Source organism: Musca autumnalis, unplaced genomic scaffold, assembly GCF_047663935.1.
Source record: "Musca autumnalis isolate F117 unplaced genomic scaffold, ASM4766393v1 scaffold_4, whole genome shotgun sequence".
NCBI lineage: Eukaryota > Metazoa > Arthropoda > Insecta > Diptera > Muscidae > Musca > Musca autumnalis.
This window is the reverse complement of record NW_027411977.1, coordinates 101,261,965-101,287,075: the sequence shown is the minus strand read 5'-3', so window position 1 is coordinate 101,287,075 and position 25,111 is coordinate 101,261,965. Positions and strand designations below refer to the sequence as shown.

The following is a 25,111-nucleotide window of genomic DNA, read 5'->3' as shown; positions in this document are numbered from 1 at the left end:
AGATTAAAGCCGCATATAACTTTTGAGTGCAGCATCCAATTGTGTGAACGCGAACAGATTTGAAACCACGATTTTTTTCGTAACCCATGTACCAAAAATGGCAGATGTGCTCGACAAAAAAGTTTTTAATTTTTTTCTATGTAATTGTAAAAGAAATTTGAAATTTACCATATACTTTTTGTAAGTTGAACAAATTCAACTATGACCCAGCTAGCATTTGGAAGACAGTTTTTTTTCAAAAATCACATTGAGGAGTCTTTTTAGAGTCCTTTTGGTGATCAAAAATTGATTAAGTCGCTTGTATGAACAGAAAGGGACTCGAAAGTGACTCCCTATAATGATTAAAAAGAGTTCAATTTAAAATACAACAACAAATATGTAGCAATCACAAATAAATCGTTCAGGTGTTTAAAATGTGACCATTTTTATACCCTCCACCATAGTATGGAGGGTATATTAAGTTTGTTTTTCCGTTTGTAACGCATTGAAATACTCATTTGCGACCCTATAAAGTATATATATTCTTGATCAGGGTAAAATTCTGAGTCGATCTCTGCACGTCCGTCCGTCTGTGGTAATCACTCTAGCATCCACAAAAATGGAGATAGGACGCTGAAATTTTGGGAAAATGCGTCTTTTGTTTGCAGGCAGGTCAAGTTCGATGATGGGCTATATCGGTCCACGTTTTGGTATAGCCCCCATATAACGGTACCCCCGATTTACGGTATTTTGACGTTTTTAGCTACATTTTCAGACCGATGTAGCTATAATTTGACATTTAGGGTTCTTAAGTGTCAATAAACTTATATAACAAAAGTAGTGGACATATGTCCACGTTTTGGTATAGCCCCCATATAACGGTACCCCCCGATTTACGGTATTTTGACGCTTTTAGCTATATTTTCAGACCGATGTAGCTATAATTTGACATTTAGGGTTCTTAAGTGTCAATAAACTTATATGACAAAAGTTGTGGACATAGGTCCACGTTTTGGTGTAGCCCCCATTATAACGGTACCCCCCGATTTACGGTATTTTGCCGTTTTTAGCTACATTTTCAGACCGATTTAGCTATAATTTGACATTTAGGGTTCTTAAGTGTCAATAAACTTATATAGCAATAGTTGTGGACATAGGTCCACGTTTTGGTATAGCCCCCATATAACGGTAACCCCCGATTTACGGTATTTTGACGTTTTTAGCTTCATTTTCAGGCCGATTTAGCTATAATTAGACACTAAGGGTTCTTAAGTGTCAATAAACTTATATAACAAAAGTTGTGGGCATAGGTCCACGTTTTGGTATAGCCCCCATATAACGGTACCCCCCGATTTACGGTATTTTGACGTTTTAGCTACATTTTCAGACCGATTTAGCTATATTTGACATTTAGGGTTCTTAAGTGTTAATAAACTTATATAACAAAAGTTGTGGACATAGGTCCACGTTTTGGTATAGCCCCCATATAACGGTACCCCCGATTTACGGTATTTTGACGTTTTTAGCTACATTTTCAGACCGATGTAGCTATAATTTGACATTTAGGGTTCTTATTGTTAACTAGCAAATGCCCGCTACTTCGTATGCGGAAAGGGAACAGAATATATAAACAATATTTAATACGGGAATGGTGATTGCTGGAGATTCTGTTGTACTAAGACCTATTTTTATTACCAATATTTTTTTCGATTGTAGCCAGAATTTACAAAAAAAAAATCTGCCGTATCGCATCCCTACACAAATACCATATTTTTTATTTCGATTTTCCAAAACTACGTATCATATTGAAAATTTTACATTTGACTCCTGGTTTTAACCCTTCACTAACAAAGCATTCCCTTCCAGTACGAATTTCCAAACACTAAACTTTATTTGACCCCTTCACAACAACAATCCCGCACATTTACAATGCAAGGTTCTAGCTTTAGCGGTTTCTCCCAGAACCCGAATAGGTCCGTTAAATTTTCGGCATTCAAAATGGCCATAAAAATCCACGTTTTCGCGTATCCCCATATTACTGTACCTCTCGACTTAGTATATTAAAAAAAAAAAAACAAATCTATATTGTCCAATTTTCTTTAAATGTGGACCTTGAATACTTAGAGGATATAAAAGTTTAATTTAAAAAATGTCCACTTCAATCCACGTTTATTAGAAGAGATATTTTGAAGATTTAGAGTATTTTGAAGATCTTCTGCACATTTTCCAACCCAAATTCGGAATTTGTGGCATGAAAGGTTAAAAAAACTTTTTTACAAAAAATTGTATTTAATGTTCACGGGTATGTCAACCGTATATAACGGAAAATTTGTTGGAGGCATTTTTATTATCGGGGGGTAAATAACTTCTAGTTAACAAAATTGTCGCATTGGACCACGTTTTCAAATGAACATACCAAAGCGGTCAGAACAAAAAACATTTTTGGAAAAGAAACTTCACGTTTGACTACTTAAAATCAGTACCTTATAAAGAAACGCCTTGGCGTTAACATCAAATCAATGGAACAATATTCAGTACAATTTTTTAAACTCAGAACTTTGTCTCAAATTTTAGAGTGATCTTCATAACAAATATTTCCAAATTATATAATCCCAGCTTTGTTCCTACACCCAACACCAAATTTAGTACCTTAACTGTTTACACAATACCAAAATGGTTTTGGTACCAACATGCTACCCAAATTTTTGGTAAAAAAGGTAAAAGTTTCAAAAATTACTTCCTTATATTCAACATATATCCTAACCCCAATACACTTTTTCAGCTTTATCTGTTCCCCTGAAACCCATTATAGTACTATTTAGTACTTCTTGTATAAATAAGTACGAATTTTAAAAACCTCCTCCCTACCTCCACTCTAAACTTCAATTGCTAATCTATTACCGAATTTCAAAATTCCAGTTCTACCCCTTACAAAATCACAAATTGTATAAAATTCTATACCATATAGCAAATACCAAAAGGTACCAAATTTTGTACCATTTAGCACGATTTTCCAAAATGAAATTTCATATCTCAGCTCTATCCGTTCACCTAAACCCAATTTATAGCCAATGTAGTTCCATTTAGCACTTTTCCATAAGTACGAATTTCCACAACTACCTCAATCCTACACTCCAACAGTAATCTGTTCACACAAATACAAATTGTATCGAATTTAGTGCCATTAAGTGCTGCTTCGTGCACGTTAGTACGATTTTCCAAAGCTACCTCCTTATCTCAATTCTATATTCCAGTAATCTTAATTCCATATTTCAGGATTCCAGCTCTTCAAATGCAAATCATACTAAACTCACTACCATTTAGGACTTTTCGACCTTTGGTACATCTTTCTTACTCTTCATCAGTGACCCCCATTCCAAATTTCAGGATTCCAGCTCTATCCGTTCACCCAAATCCAAATTGTACTAAATTTAGTACCATTTAGTGCTTTTCGTGCACTTATAGTTCGAATTTCCAAAAACCTTTCTTTGTTACTCTCCACCAGTGACCCTCATTACAAATTTCAGGATTCAAGCTCAATCCGTTCACCCAAATCAAAATTGTACTAAATTTAGTACCATTTAGAACTTTTCGTGCACTTATAGTTCGAATTTCCAAAAACCTTTCTTTGTTACTCTCCACCAGTGACCCTAATTTCAAATTTCAGGATTCCAGCTCTATCCGTTCACCCAAATCCAAATTGTACTAAATTTAGTACCATTTAGTACCTTTCGTACCCTTATAGTTCGAATTTACAAAAACCTTCATTGTTACTCTTCATCAGTGACCCTCATTCCAGCTCAATCCGTTTAAAATTGTACTAAATTTAGTACCATTTAGTACTTTTCGTACCCTTATAGTTCGAATTTCCAAAAACCTTTCATTGTTACTCTTCATCAGTGACCCTCATTCCAAATGTTTGTATTCCAGCTCTATCCGTTCACCCAAATCCAATTGTACTATATTTAGTACCATTTAGTACTTTTCGTATACTTTTAATTCGAATTTCCAAAAACCTTTCTTTTTTACTCTCCATCAGTGACCTTAATTACAAATTTCAGGATTCCAGCTGTATTCGTTCACCTAAACCCAAATTGTACTAAATTTAGTACAATTTATTACTTTTCGTACACTTCTAGTTCGAATTCCAAAAACCTTTCATTTTTACTCTTCATCAGTGATCCTCATTACAAATTTCAGGATTCCAGCTCTATCCGTTCACCCAAATCCAAATTGTACTAAATTTAGTACCATTTAGTACTTTTCGTGCACTTATAGTTCGAATTTCTAAAAACTTTTCTTTTTTACTCTCCATCAGTGACTCTAATTTCAAATTTCAGGATTCCAGCTCTATCCGTTCACCCAAATCCAAATTGTACTAAATTTAGTACCATTTAGTGCTTTTCGTACCCCTATAGTTCGAATTTACAAAAACCTTTCATTGTTACTCTTCATCAGTGACCCTCATTCCAAATGTCTGTATTCCAGCTCAATCTGTTCACCCAAATCCAAATTGTACTAAATTTAGTACCATTTAGTGCTTTTCGTACCCCTATAGTTCGAATTTACAAAAACCTTTCATTGTTACTCTTCATCAGTGACCCTCATTCCAAATGTCTGTATTCCAGCTCAATCTGTTCACCCAAATCAAAATTGTACTAAATTTAGTACCATTTAGTACTTTTCGTACCCTTATAGTTCGAATTTCCAAAAACCTTTCATTGTTACTATTCATCAGTGACCCTCATTCCAAATCTTTGTATTCCAGCTCTATCCGTTCACCCAAATCCAAATTGTACTAAATTTAGAACAATTTAGTACTATTCGTGCACTTATAGTTCGAATTTCCAAAAACCTTTCTTTGTTACTCTCCACAATTGCCCCTAATTTCAAATTTCAGGATTTCAGCTCTATCCGTTCACACAAATCCAAATTGTACTAAATTTAGTTCCATTTAGTACTTTTCGTACCCTTGTAGTTCGAATTTCCAAAAACCCATTGGTACATCTTTCTAACTCTCCATCAGTTACTCTCATTCCAAATTTCAGAATTCTAGCTCTTGCGGTTTGCCTAATACCAAGGGTACCATATTTAGTACCTTTTAGTACTTTTAGTACACTTCTAGGTCGCATTTCCAAAAACCCAGCCTTATCTCACCCCTACACACCAACAACAACCTACTCCCAAAATTTCAAGTTTCTAGCTTCAGCCGTTTCGTCTGGGCGTTGATGAATCAGTCAGTCAGTCACTCACCTCACTACTCTTTTATATATATAGATTAACTTATATAACAAAAGTTGTGGACATAGGTCCACGTTTTTGTATAGACCCATTTAACGGTTCCCCCCGATTTACGGTATTTTGACGTCTTTAGCTACATTTTCAGGCCGATTTAGCTATAATTTGACATTTAGGGTTCTTACGTGTCAGTTAACTTATATAACAAAAGTTGTGGACATAGGTCCACGTTCTGGTATAGCCCCCATAAAAAAGTACCCCCGATTTACGGTATTTTGACGTTTTTAGCTACATTTTCAGACCGATTTAGCTATAAATTGACATTTAGGGTTCTTAAGTGTCAATAATCTTATATAACAAAACTAGTGAACATATGTCCATGTTTTGGAATAGGCCCCATATAACGTTACCGCCCGATTTCAGGTATTTTGGCGTTTTAAGTCTGAAATTTTGGGAAAATTCGTCTTTTGTTTGCAGGCATGTCAAGTTCGATGATGGGCTATATCGGTCCACGTTTTGGTATAGCCCTCATATAACGGTACCCCCAGATTTACGGTATTTTGACGTTTTTAGCTACATTTTCAGACCGGTGTAGCTATAATTTGACATTTAGGGTTCTTACCGATTTCAGGTATTCTGACGTTTTAAGTCACATTTCTAGACCGAATTAGCCATAATTTGATATTTAGGGTTCCTAGTGACCAAAAAACTTATATTCGAAAAAAATTATGAACATAGGTACATGTTTTGATATAGTCCCATATAACGGTACCTCCCGATTTTCGGTATTTTGAGATTTTTACCTAAAAGTTTTAACCGAATTAGCTGTAATTTGAACAGTTGACATTTGAAGTTCTTAGTGGTCACCACACCTCTGCACCAAAAATTTTCAAGAAAGGTCGATGTATTGATAAAGCCCCTATATAAAAGTACCTCCCGATTTTCAGTAATTTGATGATTTTAGCTACAATATTAAACCGAACTAGCAGTAATTTGACATTTGAAGGTTGTAGGGGTCACCACACATCTGCATCAACAATTTTCAACATAGCCCCAATATAACGATACTTTCCGATTTTCGGTACTTTGAGGATTTTACTTAAAATGTTTAACCGAACGTAGGTCCATGTTTTGGTATAGCCCCAAAACAAACCTCCCGATTTTCCATACCTTAGCTTTATTTTTTGGACGAACTTTCTGTAATTTGAAATTTAAGAGCCAACAAAAATTATGCAACCTAAATTGTTCATTTAACTTCATATTTTCATATAGCCCACATACCCCCGAACTAGCTGTTAATGACATTTGAAGTTCCCACGTTATGTACCGATTTTCGGTATTTTGAGGATTCTAGCTACAATTTTTAACCGAGTAAGGAGTTATTTGACATTAAAGGCTCCCATCAAAAACTGTCAACATAGGTCCATGTTTTATAATAACCCCTGTATAACGGTACCTCCCAATTTCTAGCCCACCAAAAATTTTCAACATACTCGTACATAGTTAGACGTAGGCACCATAAAAAAGGGCCTCCCGAATGAAGCATTTTATGTACATTATCTGACATTTTAACGTACCCACTTAAAGTTGGGGACAGGAATGAAAACTAATTATTCCATTTTAGTTCAGAATATTTTATGGTGGAGGGTATGAAAAGTTCGGCCCGGCCGAACTTAACTCTTTTTTACTTGTTTTTTATTTATTGTGACATTTTGATCATCTGGAAGATTGAAAAAAGCTTAATCAAAAAATGGCAGGTGTTTGAAAAGTGATTATAATTATGTATCTTCTTATCATATTTTGAACAGTTAGGTGATTAAAATTGATTGTTTTGTTTTATTTTTGTTTGTTTGTTAATAATTCTCATATACACTTTCTAAAAAACTTTGATATAAATGTAACGTATAATATTAAAGGTATAGACAAACACAACACATGTTCAGGTTTTGCCCAGTGAAATGAAGAAGCAGTATACTCACCACGCAACATAAAGAATAATTAAAAGACATAACAAAGAAGAAAAGACAACAAAACAGAGGAAAGAAACAAAAAAGAATAAAGAGAAAATTCTTTTAATTTATTTTGTCTAATAAAAAGACTCATAAATGACTCTCTAAAGACTCATAAACAATTATAAACATGACCCAAAAAAGACTCGAAAAAGAGTCCCAAAGTAATCAATAAATCACCAATAAATTATTGAAATACGACTCGAAAAAGACTTTATATACCATCAGAAAATGACAAAAATGACTCGAAAATAATGCAGGGGAAGACTCATTTGTGATTTCCTTAGACGAGTCGCCTGAGGTTATGTTTTCCTACCGACAAAGGAGTCATTTATGATCAGAAAATGAGCTCATATTCCAGCTTTTTAATCGTGCAGTCGGATCAAAAAAGACTCGAATTTGATTAAAACTTTCAAAAAATGCTGGCTGGGCAGCCATCGTGATTAAAAAGCTGGAATATGAGCTCATTTTCTGATCATAAATGACTGCTTTGTCGGGAGGAAAACGTAAACTTCGTCGACTCTTCTAAACAAATCACAAATGAGTCTTCCTCTGCATTAGTTTCGAGTCATTTTTGACCATTTTCTGATGGAATATTAAGTCTTTTTCGAGTCGTATTTCAATCATTTATTGGTGATTTGTTGATTAATGTGGGACTCTTTATCGAGTCTTTTTTGAGTCATGTTTATAATCATTTATGAGTCTTTAGGGAGTCATTTATGAGTCATTTTATTAGACGAAATAAATTAAAAGAAATTTCTTTTTATTCTTTTTTGTTTCTTTCCTTTGTTTTGTTGTCTTTTCTGCTTTGTTATGTCTTTTAATTATCCTTTATGTTGCGCGGTGGTTAGTATACTGCTTCTTCATTTCACTTGGCAAAACCTGAACATGTGTTGTGTTTGTCTATACCTTTAATATTATACGTTACATTTATATCAAAGTTTTGTGGAAAGTGTATATGAGAATTGTTTACAACCAAACAAAAATAAAACAAAACAATCAGTTTTTAATCACCTAACTGTTCAAAATATGATCAGATGATACATAATCATAATCACTTTTCAAACACATGCATAACCCTTTTTAGATTAAGCATTTTTCAATCTTCCAGATGATTAATACGTGACAATAAATAAAAAAATGGTCACATTTTAAACACATCAATGATTTATTTGTGATTGCTACACATTTGTTGTTGTATTATAAATTGAAGTTTTTTTAATCATTACAGGGAGTCACATTCGAATCCCTTTCTGATCATACAAGCGACTTAATCAGTTTTTGATCACCAAAAGGATTCTAAAAAGACTCCGCAATGTGATTTTTGAAAAAACAGTTGGGTGGGGACAGAACGTTTTGTATGCATGTATGTGTGTGTTTTGTATTTTGAAAACAAAAGCCCAACAAGACCTGAAATTCAATTAATTGCAAAGGAAAATTATTCATTTTATTCATTTAAAAAAGTTTTGGTCGCGGATTTTGGTGTTTTAATGTGATTTTGTACTCAACGTATTTGGGTAATACGGACACTCAGAGAGCGTTGTTGTGGTAGAAAGGTGAAATATTTGTGTACGTCCCGTCGTTATTTAGATTTAGCAGTAACGTTTTGTTTGATTCTTATCTATTTTAATACAGTGTAGTCTCGATAATCCGGACACTTGTTAATCCGGACAACGCGGTAATCCCGAAACAAGGACTTTTTACATTGTAGACTCGGTAATCCGGACATCTCATATTTTTCGTACCTCGGTAATCCGGACATCAATATTTTTTCCTATCTTGGGCATTAGATTATTTTTTATTTCACTGACGTTTTCGTTCTTGGCAGTAGCAATTGGTGTATAAATAGAAAAATTAAAATTTTCACAGTTTTCGATCTACATCTCGTCTTACTGGCTAGCCACTGTTGACGCAGTTATACAGTCAATATGGAATTAACTATTTGAATCTTTCGAATGATTTTTCTACCCTTCAAACATCGATGTCTAACTATGACAAGCATCAGTATTTTCAACATAGTGTTGTAATCCAATGATGATTTATCTAGAAATGTTTAAAACATTTAAAGCGTTGGAATTAATAGCTTAGTTTTTAGATTTTTTAGATTCTCAAACTCATATTTTAAGTTAGCGACTAAAATCGGTAAAATTAAAACGCAAAATTATGAATGAAAAGTTTAAATAAAAGTTATCAGCACTCTTGCTATCGGCAGAACTTAACGACTACTTTTTGATCACTAACTTACTGAAAAATATTGTTAATTGCCGAAATTATAAACAATTTAATTTTGCCGATTTTTTCGGTACCGCAAAAAATGAGTTGGAGAATAGAACTTTTGGTATAGAAAATGCAAAAAATTATTTAAAAACGCATGACTTCTTTATTTTTATTCTTTGATATATAAAATTACCGGCAACTACGGATTGTTGTATTGTATTCTCGTAATTATACAACATTCCATTGTCTTATTCCAACATTTATATAAAACAATACTTTTTTTGGTTTAGACGACAATGTAAAGCCAGTTGCTGATATTCATAGGAATGGCTAAAATATATTAACCATAATGAGATGAGTGCATTTGAGTTCTGAAGTTATATCTCAAGTCGTAAGAGACTCATGTCCCATGGACACTGAAAATCAATTTGTGTACATGAGCTATGAATTTTATATCCTTGAAAAAAAAATAACTATGAATAAATCTACACAAATTGTAAAGAAGTTTTAGACTACATAAATACACAGGAAATGTCACCATAATTACGCTGGAGGAGTAAAATTAAGAAGTAAATTTCGTAGCCAGTAAATAGTAACCCGTGATATTTGCTTAATATGAATTCGGTTACGTTAGATGTCAGGTTATTATCTAGTAAACCTCCGATATTAATGATTTTAACGTACAACATTATTTGTTTTTGTGAATACTCGGTAATCCGGACAACTCGATAATCCGGACATCGCCGAAACATTGGGTGTCCGGATTATTGAGACTATACTGAAATTCAATTTTGAACATTTTTATAGATTTTGAAATCATTGATGTGGAATTCCCCAAAAATGAAAATGAATTCCGACACAAAACTCCTGAAACTTGCATACATCATTAGAGTAGACAAACATTTCTGGAAATGCATTCAAATAGAAAATAAATGCTTATTTGAATTGGAAATTCATTGTAAATGTAATAGCATTTTATTGTGAATGTGGTTAAAAATTGATTGTATCCTCTATGAAATTTGGACATAGAATTTCATTCACATTGGATTTTGTTTATTTATGCATACATATGTATATGTAACTATGTATATATTTATATATGTATGTATGAGCTATGTGGTAATAAGCAAGGTGTAATTGACAATCAGATGGTTTTTACGGTGTTTTATTTAACTTGCTTTGTTGTCGGTCTGCTTAATTCAAATTTAGTAACTATTTTTTAACGCAATTTTTTGACCAATCGAACTAAAATTTTGCACACTTTTCAGATTTGGATGACAATACATGAATATGAAACCAAACCCAATATGGGTCCCTTTTTTCATATAGCCCCTATATAGCGGTACCACCCGATTTAAGGTATTGGCTTTTGGAGTTTCAAATGGTCCAGGAACTCCCCCAAAAAAAATTATTGATATTGGTCCAGGTTTTGGTATAGTATTTTGATGTTTATACACTCAGCATTTATGCTAACGAGGGTATATACATTTTCATACGAAAAAAATGTGCCTCATCGAAATAATGGTTTTAGACACCAAGTATGTTTGGGCGAAATGTGTTTTAGACAATTTGGAGTCGATTGAGCAATGTCCTTCCGTCTGCCTGTCTGTCTGTCTGTCTGGCTAGCTGGAGCGCACGATAACGAACGGATCAACCGATTCAGTCCAAAATGTGGCTTTCGCAATATTTCGTCCAAACTTAGTTTAAGTTCAAAGATGGGTTATATCGGTCCACTCCTTCCGGTACCTCCCCCACAAAAGTTCGGAAATGTTCGGAACATTTGTGCGCACTATAACTCTTGAAGGGAGTAACCGATTAGGTCCATACTTTGCACATAGTGAAATTTCTACCAGACTTAGATGGGGTTTCAATATGGACTCAATCGGTCCACTCCTTCGGGTACCTCCCACACAAAATTTCGGAAAAGTTCAGTTTAGGACCTGTTCTCGAATCTCTTTGATTTTTGTGTATCAACTTGTATTCACTGCCCCATACTTCCCCCAAGCCCATACTTCCTGAGAAAATAGCCTGAAATTTGCAAAAAAAAAAAACCTATAACACCGTGTGTAGTGGTTGGAGCGCAAGACAACTCCCGAACGGATCAACCGATTTGGTCCAAAATTTGGCATTCGTAATATTTTGTCCAAACACAGTTTAAGTTCGAACACTAACCATATCGGTCCACTCCTTCAGGTACCTCCCCCACAAAAGTTCAAAAATGTTCGGAAAAATTGTTCGCACGATAACTCCTGAAGGGACTGACTGGTTTGGTCCATACTTTACACATCCTAATATATATACCAGATATAGATCAGGTTCGAATATGGACTATATTTGTCCACTCCTTCGGGTACCTCCCACACAACATTTCGGATAAGTTCACTTTAAGTCCTGCTCTCGAATCACTTTGATTTTTGTTGAAGCAACTTGTATTTGATGCCTCAATTACGACGGTAAAAGTTGTTTCAGGGTCAAGTTCATGAGAAAACAGCCCTATGGCACCATATCGTCGGTGTCCCTTTTCCCGTTGCAACTGCGTGGAGCTGACTAAAGAAAAATTTTTTTTGACTTGAATTATTAATAATAGTATATAGAATATATTTGCAAAAATATGGACGACTATGTATTGGAATATAAAAGTTATAGATAATTTTTAAAAATAGATTATTTGACGATTTGCTCCATATCCACACTTATGACACAAATGTGAAATATTGTACACCATATGGAACAAAGTGACAAAAACATTTTCATCTTTGCCTTAATGAATTAAAAACTTCTAAGTCGAAGATTAAAGTTCTGATTTTTTAAATGTGTTCTTAAACTTGTAAATTTTTAAAATATTAATTTCATTACTGAAAAAATGTATTTAATTCATTACTGAAAAAATTTATGTAATTTCATTACTGAAAAAATGTAGAGCAGACATGAGAAAGCGGACCAAAAATTCAGACAGAGCATACCGGAAAAAATAGAAACCACCTGTATCTAAAAAAGTCAATAATGGTTTATGGAACACTTAAGCATGACACCGACGATATGTAGTGGCTGGAGAGCACGATAACTCTCGAACTAACCCATTTGGTCCAAAATTTGGCCATCCTGATATTTTGTCATACTTTCAGTTCGAAGATAGGCAATACCGGTCCACAACTTCCGGTACTGCCATCCAATATTTAAAAAATGTAACTTAAATGGTATGCACGATATCTCTTGAACAAATTTGGTCCAAACTTTGGATCTCCTAACATTTTGTCCAAAATTTAGTTTAACTTCTAAAATGGAGGTACCTTAGGGTGCCTCCTCAACAAAAGTTCAACATTTGTGTCTAAGTGCTGTTTAAGGTCTGTTCGAAGATCCTTTGGAAATGTATGACGATGCTGTTCGTTGTTGTCCTGCTTACAACGGTATTATGTTTTCCGTGGACAAGTCCATGCTTCCTGGCATACTGGTCCATGAGTTTTACGATGACCCACTGAAATGACTAGTGGGCACGATATCTATCGAAAAGATATGACTCCCAAAATAAGATCTACTTCCATAATGGACTATGTCGGTCCATTCTTTAAGTACCTCCTCTGCAACACTTTTGAACTTTAATCCATATTTTCGTCGGCAAGTTCAAATGTCCAAAAAAGCCACAAACTAATGAAAAGACCATAAATACATTCGATCTGATCGTAGATAAAAGTTTCAATTCACAAAGGCTGAGGGTATATGTATATCTGTCGGCAATGCCGACTGATACTTTTTTACTTATTTTAGCCACAGGTCTAAAAAATTTATTTGCTAAGAAATTTAAAAATAATGAAAATAATTTAAGAAAATAAGTTCCTGTGTTTTATTTATAAATGCACTAAACACTAGAAAATAATGTTTCTCTTAGCCTCAAAAATATATTTTCCTTCATAATGGATCTCTCAAATAAAACGCCTGCATTTAAATTAAAAATGGTGACAGAATTAAATGACAACAAACGGCCTGATGATGTTAGCCTAACCAGCTAACGAAACGATCGTCGCATAGTGGTTGATGTGTGTGTGTGTAGGACTTCGCTAGATATCAATTTTTCAATGTAATCTCCTTAGGTCATAAAAAAGCTCGATTAATTAAATTAATTAAATCTCACAAATAATGGCCTTCGCCCCTAAAAAGGCAAAAACTTTAAAATAAGGCAAGCGTTTTATTTGAGAGATCCACCATTGAGGCTAAGAGAAAAATTAGTTTCCAGTTTTCAGTGTCTAATTAAGGCTAAATTATATTTTTTTATTTTATTTTCATATTTTTTAAAATATTATTGAACGACCCTAGTATAGTATATTTTATAACAACAATTTTGATACATATTGTACAATTGTTAGTTGTGGTGATTCTTATTTATTACCAACGTTCGTAAAAATACTTTGTGAAACTTTTCCAATGGTTTCCTTTCGTATTTTCCATAGGAACAATACAAAACGAAACATAACCCACGCTGACGCTGACCGAACTCGCTTTTAAGTTTCTTTTTTTACATTCGTGAGTGCGAACAAAACGAATAGCGAAAAGTTCTCAATTCTACAACAACAGATGGAAAACGAACAACTAAGAACGACGTTAAGTTCGGCCAGGCGGAAATTATAATACCCTACATCACGTGTTGTATTGAAGTAAAATGGAACAATAAGTTTCCTTTCATTTATGAAGAAGAGTAAATAAATAATTTCAGCAAGTTCGGTAAAACAATGTGCCGTACTAAATCAAAACGTCGATCTATGCCTACAAATTTCTGTCGGAAAGTTTTTTAGACTAAAAGAGGACTAAATACCAAATTTCCGATATATCGGTAAAATCTTCAAAACACATTTGGATGGAGAATATAGGAACCCGCGGACCGATACTGATAATTCTCTTCTGGAATATTTTATAACCCCATTGAAGACTAAATAACAAATTTCAGTATTTTGGTGGGATATTGACGTCACGACCTTCAGAATTGAGAAAATCGGGAGGTACCGTTCTATAGGGGCTATATCGAAACGTGGACCTATACCGACGAGTTTTAGTCAGAAAGGCTTTTACCTCCAAAAAAGACTAAATACCAAATTTTAGTCATTTCAATGGTTTGCTGTGGCCACAACCTTCAAAATACCGAAAATTGGGAGGTACCGTTCTATGGGGTCTATATGAAGGCGAGGTCCTATACCGATAAATTTCTGGTAGAAGGTTTTTTACTCCCAAAATCGGGTGGTACCGTTCTATAGAGGCTATATCAAAACGTGGACTGATATAGCCCATTTGCAATACCAAACATCCTAGGAATAATAGAAACTTCTATACATCTATAGTTACAAAGCTCTATCTTAAAAATTGCGAGCTGTATCTTGACTCCAACAGCCGGATGGACAGAAAGACGGACATGGTTATATCTACTAAGAATTTTACCCCGATCAAGAATATATACTTTAAAGGGTCTCCGATGAATATTTCGATGTATTACAAACGCAATGACAAATTTAATTATACTCTCCATATTATGGTGGAGGGTATAAAAATTAAAAACACACATGAATGATTCAATGATTCGTTTAGTGGTTGATAAAACATCCACCGTAGAATGTTCCATGAATGTTCCCAGCAAATCAATCGTACCGACATCGTAACAAAATCGGAACAAAATTCGTACGATACGTCCGATTTCGGATCCGAAATCGTAACGATATCTTAACGAAAATTGTATGAAGTGGTTGACATAATTTCGGAACAAAATGTCGGAGCGAAATCGGATCGATTTCGGTAAGAATTCGGAACGAAAATGAAAGAAAATCCTTGGAAAATTCGAAATTCGATTTTTTTCCTCCGAATTTTCGTACAGATTTCTGAACGATTTCGGAATAATGTCGTATGAAAATCTGATGTATCTTCCGAATCTTCTTAATGATTTCTGACCGATTTTGGAATAATGTCATATGAATATCGAAGGAAAAAAAAATTTCTAAAAAAGAGGCGTTTTTTTATACCCTCCACCATAGTATGGAGGGTATATTAAGTTTGTTTTTCCGTTTGTAACGCATTGAAATACTCATTTGCGACCCTATAAAGTATATATATTCTTGATCAGGGTAAAATTCTAAGTCGATCTGAGCACGTCCGTCCGTCCGTCCGTCCGTCCGTCCGTCCGTCCGTCTGTGGTAATCACTCTAGCATCCACAAAAACGGAGATAGGACGCCGAAATTTTGGGAAAATGCGTCTTTTGTTTGCAGGCAGGTCAAGTTCGATGATGGGCTATATCGGTCCACGTTTTGGTATAGCCCCCATATAACGGTACCCCCCGATTTGCGGTATTTTGACGTTTTTAGCAACATTTTCAAACCGATGTAGCTATAATTTGACATTTGGGGTTCTTAAATGTCAATAAACTTATATAACAAAAGTTGTAGACATAGGTCCACGTTTTGGTAAAGCCCCCATATAACGGTACCCCCGATTTACGGTATTTTGACGGTTTTAGCTACATTTTTAGACCGATTTGGCTATAATTTGACATCTAGGGTTCTTAAGAATCAATAAACTTATATAACAAAAGTTGTGGACATGGGTCCACGTTTTGGTATAGCCCCCATATGACGGTACCCCCCGATATACGGTATTTTGACGTTTTTAGCTACATTATCAGACCAATGTAGCTATAATTTGACATTTAGGGTTCTTAAGTGTAAATAAACTTATATATTAGAAGTTGTGGACATAGGTCCACGTTTTGGTATAGCCCCCATATAACGGTACCCCCCGATTTACGGTATTTTGACGGTTTTAGCTACATTTTTAGACCGATTTGGCTATAATTTGACATTTAGGGTTCTTAAGTATCAATAAACATATATAACAAAAGTTGTGGACATAGGTCCACGTTTTGGTGCAGTCCCCATATAACGATACCCCCCGATATACGGTATTTTGACGTTTTTAGTTACATTATCAGACCGATGTACCTATAATTTGACATTTAGGGTTATTAAGTGTTAATAAACTTATATATTAGAAGTTGTGGAAATAGGTCCACGTTTTGGTATAGCCACCATATAACGGTACCCCCCGATTTGCGGTATTTTGACGTTTGTAGCTACATTTTCAGACCGATGTAGCTATAATTTGACATTTAGGGTTCTTAAAAGTCAATAAACTTATATAACAAAAGTTGTGGACATAGGTCCACGTTTTGGTATAGCCCCCATATAACGGTACCCCCCGATTTACGGTATTTTGACGGTTTTAGCTACATTTTCAGACCGATGAAGCTATAATTTGACATTTGAAGTTCTTAAATGTCAATAAACTTATGTGACAAAACTTGCGGGTATAGGTCCACGTTTTGGTATAGCCCCCATATAACGGTACCCCCCCCCCCCCCCCCCCCCCCGATTTACGGTATTTTGACGTTTTTATCTACATTTTCAGACCGACTTAGCTACAATTTGACATTTAGGGTTCTTAAGTGTAACTAAACTTATGTAACATAAGTTGTGGAACTAGGTCCACGTTTTGGTATAGCCCTCATATAACGGTACCCCCGATTTACGGCATTTTGACGTTTTTATCTGCATTTTCAGACCGACTTAGCTATCAATTGACATTTAGGGTTCTTAAATGTCAATAAATTTATATAACTAGTGGACATAGGTCCATGTTTTAGAATAGCCCCCATGAAATCAAGCGGTAAGATTTCAGGTATTTTGAGAATATTACCAACAGGTTTTAACCGAATTATCTGTAATTTGAACATTTGACATTTGAAATTCTTAGTGGTCACCACACCTCTCCACCAAAAATTGTCAAGAAAGCCCCCATATAACGGTAACTCCCGATTTTCAGTAATTTAATGATTTTAGCTACAATATTAAACCGAACTAGCAGTAATTTGACATTTGAAGTTCTTAGTGGTCACAACACCTCTCCATCAAATGTTCGTATATAGCTCCCATGTAACGGTACCTCCCAATTTTCAGTAATTTGGCAATTTTAGCTACAATTTTTAACAGAACTAACTGTAATTTGACATTTGAAGGTTGTAGTGGTCACCACACATCTGCATCAACAATTTTCAACATAGCCCCATTATAACGATACTTCCCGATTTTCGGTACTTTTACTTAAAATGTTTAACCGAACGTAGGTCCATGTTCTTGTATAGCCCCAAAACAAAACTCCCGATTTTCCGTACCTTAGCTTTATTTTTTGGACGAACTTTCTGTAATTTGAAATTTAAAAGTCAACAAAAATTCTGCAACAAAAATTGTTCATTTAAGTTCATATTCTCATATAGCCCAGATACCTCCGAATTAGCTGTTAATGACATTTGAAGTTCCCACGTTATGTACCTATTTTCGATATTTTGAGGATTCTAGCTAAATGTTTTAACCGAATTAGGAGTTATTTGACATTAAAGGCTCCCATCAAAAACTGTCAACATAGGCCCATACTCACTTAAAGTTGGGGACGGGAATGAATATTTTATGGTGGAGGGTATGAAAAGTTCGGCCCGGCCGAACTTAATGCTTTTTTACTTGTTTTATTATAAATTTTTCTTTTTTATTGGAAGATCGTAATTTCAAACGTATCTAATGATTTTCACTGTTATGTTTTTGTAGTTATAGTAGAACAATGTAAACCTTGTGTACGAATATGTTGAGTCTATGAGCACTAGCTAAGATTATTATCTGTTGCATTTATATTTAAAATATTTAAAAATCGTATATGCGAATTTTATAACCAACCATATTGTTTTTCGACAACAAACTAAAATGTTGCTTGTTAGAGATATCCGACATATCGATCCGAATTCGTAACGAAATCGGAAGAAAAACATTAGCGTATTCGAAGGGAAATTTACTTCCGACATTTTCTCCGAAATCGGAACAAAATCTGAACGAATTTCCTTACGAAAAATTGTATAGAAATCGATACGAAACCTGAACGATTTTGCTTCCGAAATTGTTCCGATATGTCGGACATCCGACATTTGGTTTGCTGGGCCGTTACGAAACTAGAGCAAAAACAATTTTGATGTAAGCGCCCTTTTTGTTTTGTTTACATTTTTAGTTGACAGCGAATTGTCGCCTACATCAAAATTGCGCATTAACATACTCGCACCATGTAGTTGTTCGACTATATTACAAGAAATACGCTTTAATCTTATAATTTTTCGAATAAATACTTGCTATAAAATAAAGTTACTTTGTTTTTGAATTGTAGATGTGAATTACACTGAAAATGATTTGTTTAAAAAAATTTTTAACGTAACCGCCACTTCTTATCTTGCTAGTCGGATTGCGTGACAGCGAAATTTTGCTTCCGAAATTGTTCCGGTATGTCGGACATCCGACATTTGGTTTGCTGGGCAGTTACGAAACTAGAGCAAAAATAATTTTGATGTAAGCGCCCTTTTTGTTTTGTTTACATTTTTAGTTGACAGCGAATTGTCGCTAACATCAAAATTGCGCATTAACATACTCGTACCATGTAGTTATTCGACTATATTACAAGAAATACGTTTTAATCTTATAATTTTTCGAATAAATACTTGCTATAAAAGAAAGTTACTTTGTTTTTGAATTGTAGATGTGAACTACACTGAAAATGATTTGTTTAAAAAAAAAAAAAAAATTTTAACGTAACCGCCACTTCTTATCTTGCTAGTCTGATTGCGTGACAGCGAAAAAGATGTAAGCGACACAAATTAGCGTTATATTGAAGATATTCTACAAATTATTTATTTGTTTATTAAATAGGATTTAGTAACGAAACTATACCAAAATTAAATAAAAAATCTTGCTTAGATCAAAAGTTATTCAATAAAAAACGCCTGCTGTAAAATTTCCTTTTTGTCGCTACCAAAGTATTTTGTTCTTCTTTTAAGCCAAATAAACAATATTCTAAAGTGCTAAAAATTTAACAACTCTATGGAATTGTTATTGTTTAAAGAAAACCAAAACATAATATTACGTTTATAATTAAGAAAGTAAGTGAACAGCCGTTGGAACTTAACACATGTTGGTTGGTATTTAATATATTAATATACCAACAAGAAAAATATAACCCATTAACAAAGCCATAAAATGAAAACCGAATATGTAGAAACATGTTTCATTTATATTAATGTAAAGTAAAAATACAATTAAACTAGATTTTCCATGAATAAAAATCATCATTAAAAGCTTGATGTAGTCAATCAAGCTTTTAATGATGATTTTTATTCATAATCGATATATTCATATTAACAATATTTAAGTTCATATTTTACTAATAGATTAAATATGGATAATAATGTTATGTAATGTGTTAACTTACCGCATCAGGACTTCCCGAAAAATCGACAAAAGGTGGAAAAGATGCTGGTTCACCCTTAGGACCAGCAGGACCTGGTGGTCCAGGTGGGCCACGTATACTATCGCCAGGTGGTCCCTTGGGGCCACGATCACCTTTTTCACCTTTGATTGTACGATAAGCTGTAATGAAATAAAAAAACATTTAATTATAAGTGTTATTATTATGACTGAATAATTAATTCAAATATTGACATTGAATTGTTTAAAGAAAAAGATTTCCAACCACATCAATCATCATACAATATAGATATACGTATGTATATGTAGAGAGAAATTCTCACTGAATTATTATGTAAAGTATAAAGTTTTGATTGTTAACTCATGCAATTTCATGTCATGAAATTATATTCATTTTACCACTTTACATTGTGTCATGTTTGCTTTTTAATACCCTACGTCTCTCAAGTTGGTGTCAAGTTAAGCACAATCTAATATATGCCAAGACATTGAGATAGTCGTCGGATATGTTAAAGCAAAAAACATTAATTTCACAATATCTATGTGTCCACGCTCAGCAAATTCAGTAGTCACAATGGTATACACCAGCAAAAATTCGGATCCATTAGTCATTATTAGACATCGGATTTTGCATATTTGCATATTTTTTATTAATAAAGATACGAAAATTCTGATTGGACCAAAATTCGTTTTGAAGAAAACTGAATGCAATGACAGGCTCATATTTTTTATTTTTTTGCATATTTGCATATTTTGCATATGCACGAAATATGCAAAAAATATGCAAAATATGCAAAAAATATGCAAAATATGCAAGTAATTTTTTTGACAAAAATCATAAAATTAAATTTGGAAAGTCATCAAAGAGTGTTCTAAATTAAGTTTATTACCGTTAAACGTCGATTTCTTAGCAGATTATCATGTTATTAATTATTATTCCGCCACAGCAATAAATCTGGACTAAAAGACTTAGAAAATTTCCTATAACCCAGGCTTCATATTACAACATAAGTTGCTTTCTAATACAAATTTGTTCAAAAACTCAATCAGAAATGTCAAAATGTACGTATCCAAATATGTTGATAGTTTCTGCTCGGCCAAAATTGTCTGACAGAATAACAAATGAACTAGAAATTAAGACTAAGAAAATATTGAATCTATATATATAAAACTAGCTGACCCGGTCCGCGTTGCTGGCCCGTTGTTTGGGTTCTCCGTGTAAACTTTAGTTATCTATCCAGCATTGATACAGCCATAATTAGGCATCCCTCTAGAAACTTCATAATATAAATCAATGTTTTGACATAAATTCCACGTAATGGTATCCCCCAAATTTAAGATATAAAATCTCTTTTATTATACCCTTCACCATAAATTGACAGTTTAAAGCACTTTGTGACCCACATATAATGATCGGTGCACGTCAATTAACATTGCTATATATTGGATTGTTGGTCTCGGTTGGGGTCGTAATTGTTAATGCAGAGAAATGTCAGTATAGGTTCACGTTTTGATATAGCTCCCATAGAACGGTACCGGCTGATTTTCGCTATTTTTGAGGATTTAACATCATTATCACACCGAAATGGCTAAAATTTGGTTTTAATGTAATTTCAAGAGGAGAGCATAAATATTCGTATCGACCGTAAGACTTTTTATTTGCGCTCGGTATGCAACAGTTATAGGTTCACGTTTTGATATAGCTCCCATAAACCAGTACCTCCCGATTTTCGATAGTTTGGAGATATAGTCACTTTTGGGGGTCGTAAACAGTCTTGCAGGGAATTTTCAGTATACGTCCTCGGTTTGATATAGCTCCCATAGAAGGGTGGCGCCTGATTTTCGCTATTTTTGGTGGATTTAACCTCTGGATAGTGACATCTCAAGTTATCGGGATTTTACTGTATTTCAAAATGAGGAGTTGATCGCGCTATCCCACTTATTGTTTAGTGTTCAGCGTTTATAGCATTTTTTAGGCACGCAAAATTATGTATATTATCTGAAATAATAAATGTTTGAATATTTTGTGATGACCGCGATATTTCACTTCCGCGAAGACCATTCAGTGTCAAGACGGTAATTACAGTAGTATTGGAAACAATCTGTAAACAATACGTTTAAAAATATCATTGACTTAAAAAAAAATTGAAGGAGAACCTCCGGTCACTACACTTAGCCATATTAAAATAGCTCACGACCGCGCTATCCCACTTGTTCAAGCTAGTGTTCATATCATTTTTGTGTCACGCTTACTAAAATTATGTATATTAATTGAAATAATACATTTTTGAAAACTTTGTGATGACCGCGATCATTCAGGGAAAACAATCTGTAAACAATACGTTCAAAAATATCAAAGATTTCTGATTTTCTTAAAAATATTGTGGGGAGGACCACCGGTCACTATTGTTAGCAGTAAAAAACAGCTTACGACCGTTCTAATTAATTGAAATAATACATTTTTGAAAATTTTGGGATGAATACGATATTTCACTTCCGCAACGACCATTCAGGGTCAAGACAGTAATTACCATAGAAATGCAAACAATTTGTAAACAATATATTAAAAAGTATCTTGAATTTCGCGGTTTTCTTAAACAATTTGTGGAGAGGACCACCGGTCACTACACTTAGCGGGATAAGAAAAATAGATTACGACCTATTCTCAGACCTAAGAACTCCACATACAAAATTTCATAAGATTTCCCAATCGATTTTTCGGAATTTCTATATAGTGACATCTCATGTTATCGGGATTTTACTGTATTCCAAACTATGGCGTTGACCGCGTTATCCCACATATTGAAGCCAGTGTTATAGCGGTTTTGTAGTCACGCTTACTAAAATTAGGTATATTATCTGAAATAATACATTTTTGAATAATTTGGGATGACCGCGATATTTCACATCCGCGACGACCATTCAAAAAAATATATAGCCTATTTTCACCACCGGTGTTCCCAGTACATTATCTGCAATTTTCAAGAAAATCTATTCAGCCGTTTTTGAGTCTATTCGGAACATACAAACATACAAACAAACAAACATACTAACATACTAACATACACACATTGCCTTTTATATATTAGATTGAAATTTGTTTGTACGTTTGTTTGTTTGTTTGTTCGTTTGTTTGTGCCTTATAGACTCGAAAACCGCTGAACAGATCTTACTGAAATTTTTAGGGTACATTGCTACATGGCCTGGAATGAAAATAGGCTATATAATTTTTTGAAATTTCGCTTTGATCCAAAAAATTTAGATTTTGTATGCAAATATCTTTAGAACTATTACAGATACAATCTCCAAATTTTGTATGTGTGACGGAATTTAATGTAGAAATAAATTTACCAAATTATATTTAAATCGGTTCAGATTTGGATATAGCTCCCACATACATATATTTTCGGCCGATTTCCTTATTTTATGCACCAAACACTCTATATATGTCCAATTTCGCTGAAATTTAGAATGTGTGATGGATATTGGCCTAGAAATATATGTGCCTAATTATATCGAAATCGGTTCAGATTTGGATATAGCTACCATACACATATATTTTCGGCCGACTTCCTTATTTTATACACCAAACACGCTATATATTTCCAATTTCGCTGAAATTTAGAATGTGTGATGGATATTGGCCTAGAAATATATGTGCCGAATTATATCGAGATCGGTTCAGATTTGGATATAGCTCCCACATACATATATTTTCGGCCGATTTCCTTTTTTTATGCACCAAACACGCTATATATATCCAATTTCGATGAAATTTAAAACGTGTGATGGATATTGGCCTAGAAATATATGTGCCAATTTATATCGAAATCGGTTCAGATTTGGATATAGCTCCATATATACTTTCTGCCGATTTCATGTATTTGAGGCACCAAACACGCTATTTATATCCAATTTCAATCAAATTTTGAATGTGTGACTGAACTTGGCCTAGAAATACATGTGCCAAATTATATCGAAATCGGTTCAGATTTGGATGTAGCTCCCATATATATTTTCGGCCGATTTTCCGCATTTGATGCACCAAACACGCCATATATGTTCAAATTCGCTGAAATTTGGAATGTGTTGCAGAACTTGGTCTAGAAATAAATGTGCCAAATTATATCGAAATCGGTTCAGATTTGGATATAGCTCCCATATATATTTTCGGCCGATTTTCCGCATTTGATACACCAAACACGCTCTATATGTCCAATTTCGCTGAAATGTGAAATGTGTGGTCTAGACATAAATGTGCAAAATTATATTGAAATCGGTTATAATTTGGATATGGCTCCCTTATATATGTTCGGTCGATTTCCTGTATTTTATGCACCAAACACGCTACTTATGTTCAATTTCAATGAAATTTGGAATGTGTGACGGAATTTGGTATAGAAATGAATGTGATAAATTATATCCAAAAGGAGTTCATATTTGGATATTGTCCCTATATATATTTTCGGCCGATTTCCTGTATTTTATGCTCCGAGCACACTATGTATGTCCAATTTCGCCGAAAATTTGGAATGTCTAACGCAGTTTGATCTAGACATAAATGTGTCAAATTATATCGAAATCGGTTCAGATTTGGATATAGCTCCCATATATATGTTCGGCCGATTTCCTATTTATTTCGTTGAAATTTGGTATGTGTGACGGAATTTGGTGCCAAATTATATCGAAATGGGTTCAGATTTGAATATAGCTCCCATATATTTTTTCGGACGATTTCCTGCATTTTGTGCACCAAACATGTTATGTATGTTCAATTTCATTGCAATTTGGAATGTGAGACGGGATTTGGTGTAAAAATAAATGTGCAAAATAATATCGAGATCTGTTTAGATCGGAATATAGCTCCCATATATATTTTCATGTTTTTGTTACGTATGTCCAATTTCAATGAAATTTTGAAGATACTTAGAAGTCATCATTATATACACAAGTACTTATAGTTGAGAAGGAATTGACCAAGGCTACAGCTTTAAATATTATATATTTGAGAGACTTCTTAAGAATAATGTTTTAATCTAATATATAAAAGGCAATGTGTGTATGTTAGTATGTTAGTATGTTTGTTTGTTTGTATGTTTGTATGTTCCGAATAGACTCAAAAACGGCTGAATAGATTTTCTTGAAAATTGCAGATAATGTACTGGGAACACCGGTGGTGAAAATAGGCTATATATTTTTTTGAATGGTCGTCGCGGATGTGAAATATCGCGGTCATCCCAAATTATTCAAAAATGTATTATTTCAGATAATATACCTAATTTTAGTAAGCGTGACTACAAAACCGCTATAACACTGGCTTCAATATGTGGGATAACGCGGTCAAC

General features: G+C 34.0%; 1 protein-coding gene across 21 annotated transcripts in view; it reads right to left on the bottom strand.

The window, feature by feature from the left end:
• The window catches only part of LOC141404308 (uncharacterized), a 1,008,861-nt gene that overhangs the window by 413,367 nt on the left and 570,383 nt on the right, over positions 1-25,111 (bottom strand). For all 21 annotated transcript variants that reach the window (XM_073987798.1, XM_073987800.1, XM_073987780.1 and 18 more), the window contains one exon: positions 19,771-19,928. In XM_073987798.1, coding sequence (XP_073843899.1) covers positions 19,771-19,928 — 158 coding nt within the window. The remainder of the gene's footprint in view (positions 1-19,770; positions 19,929-25,111) is intronic.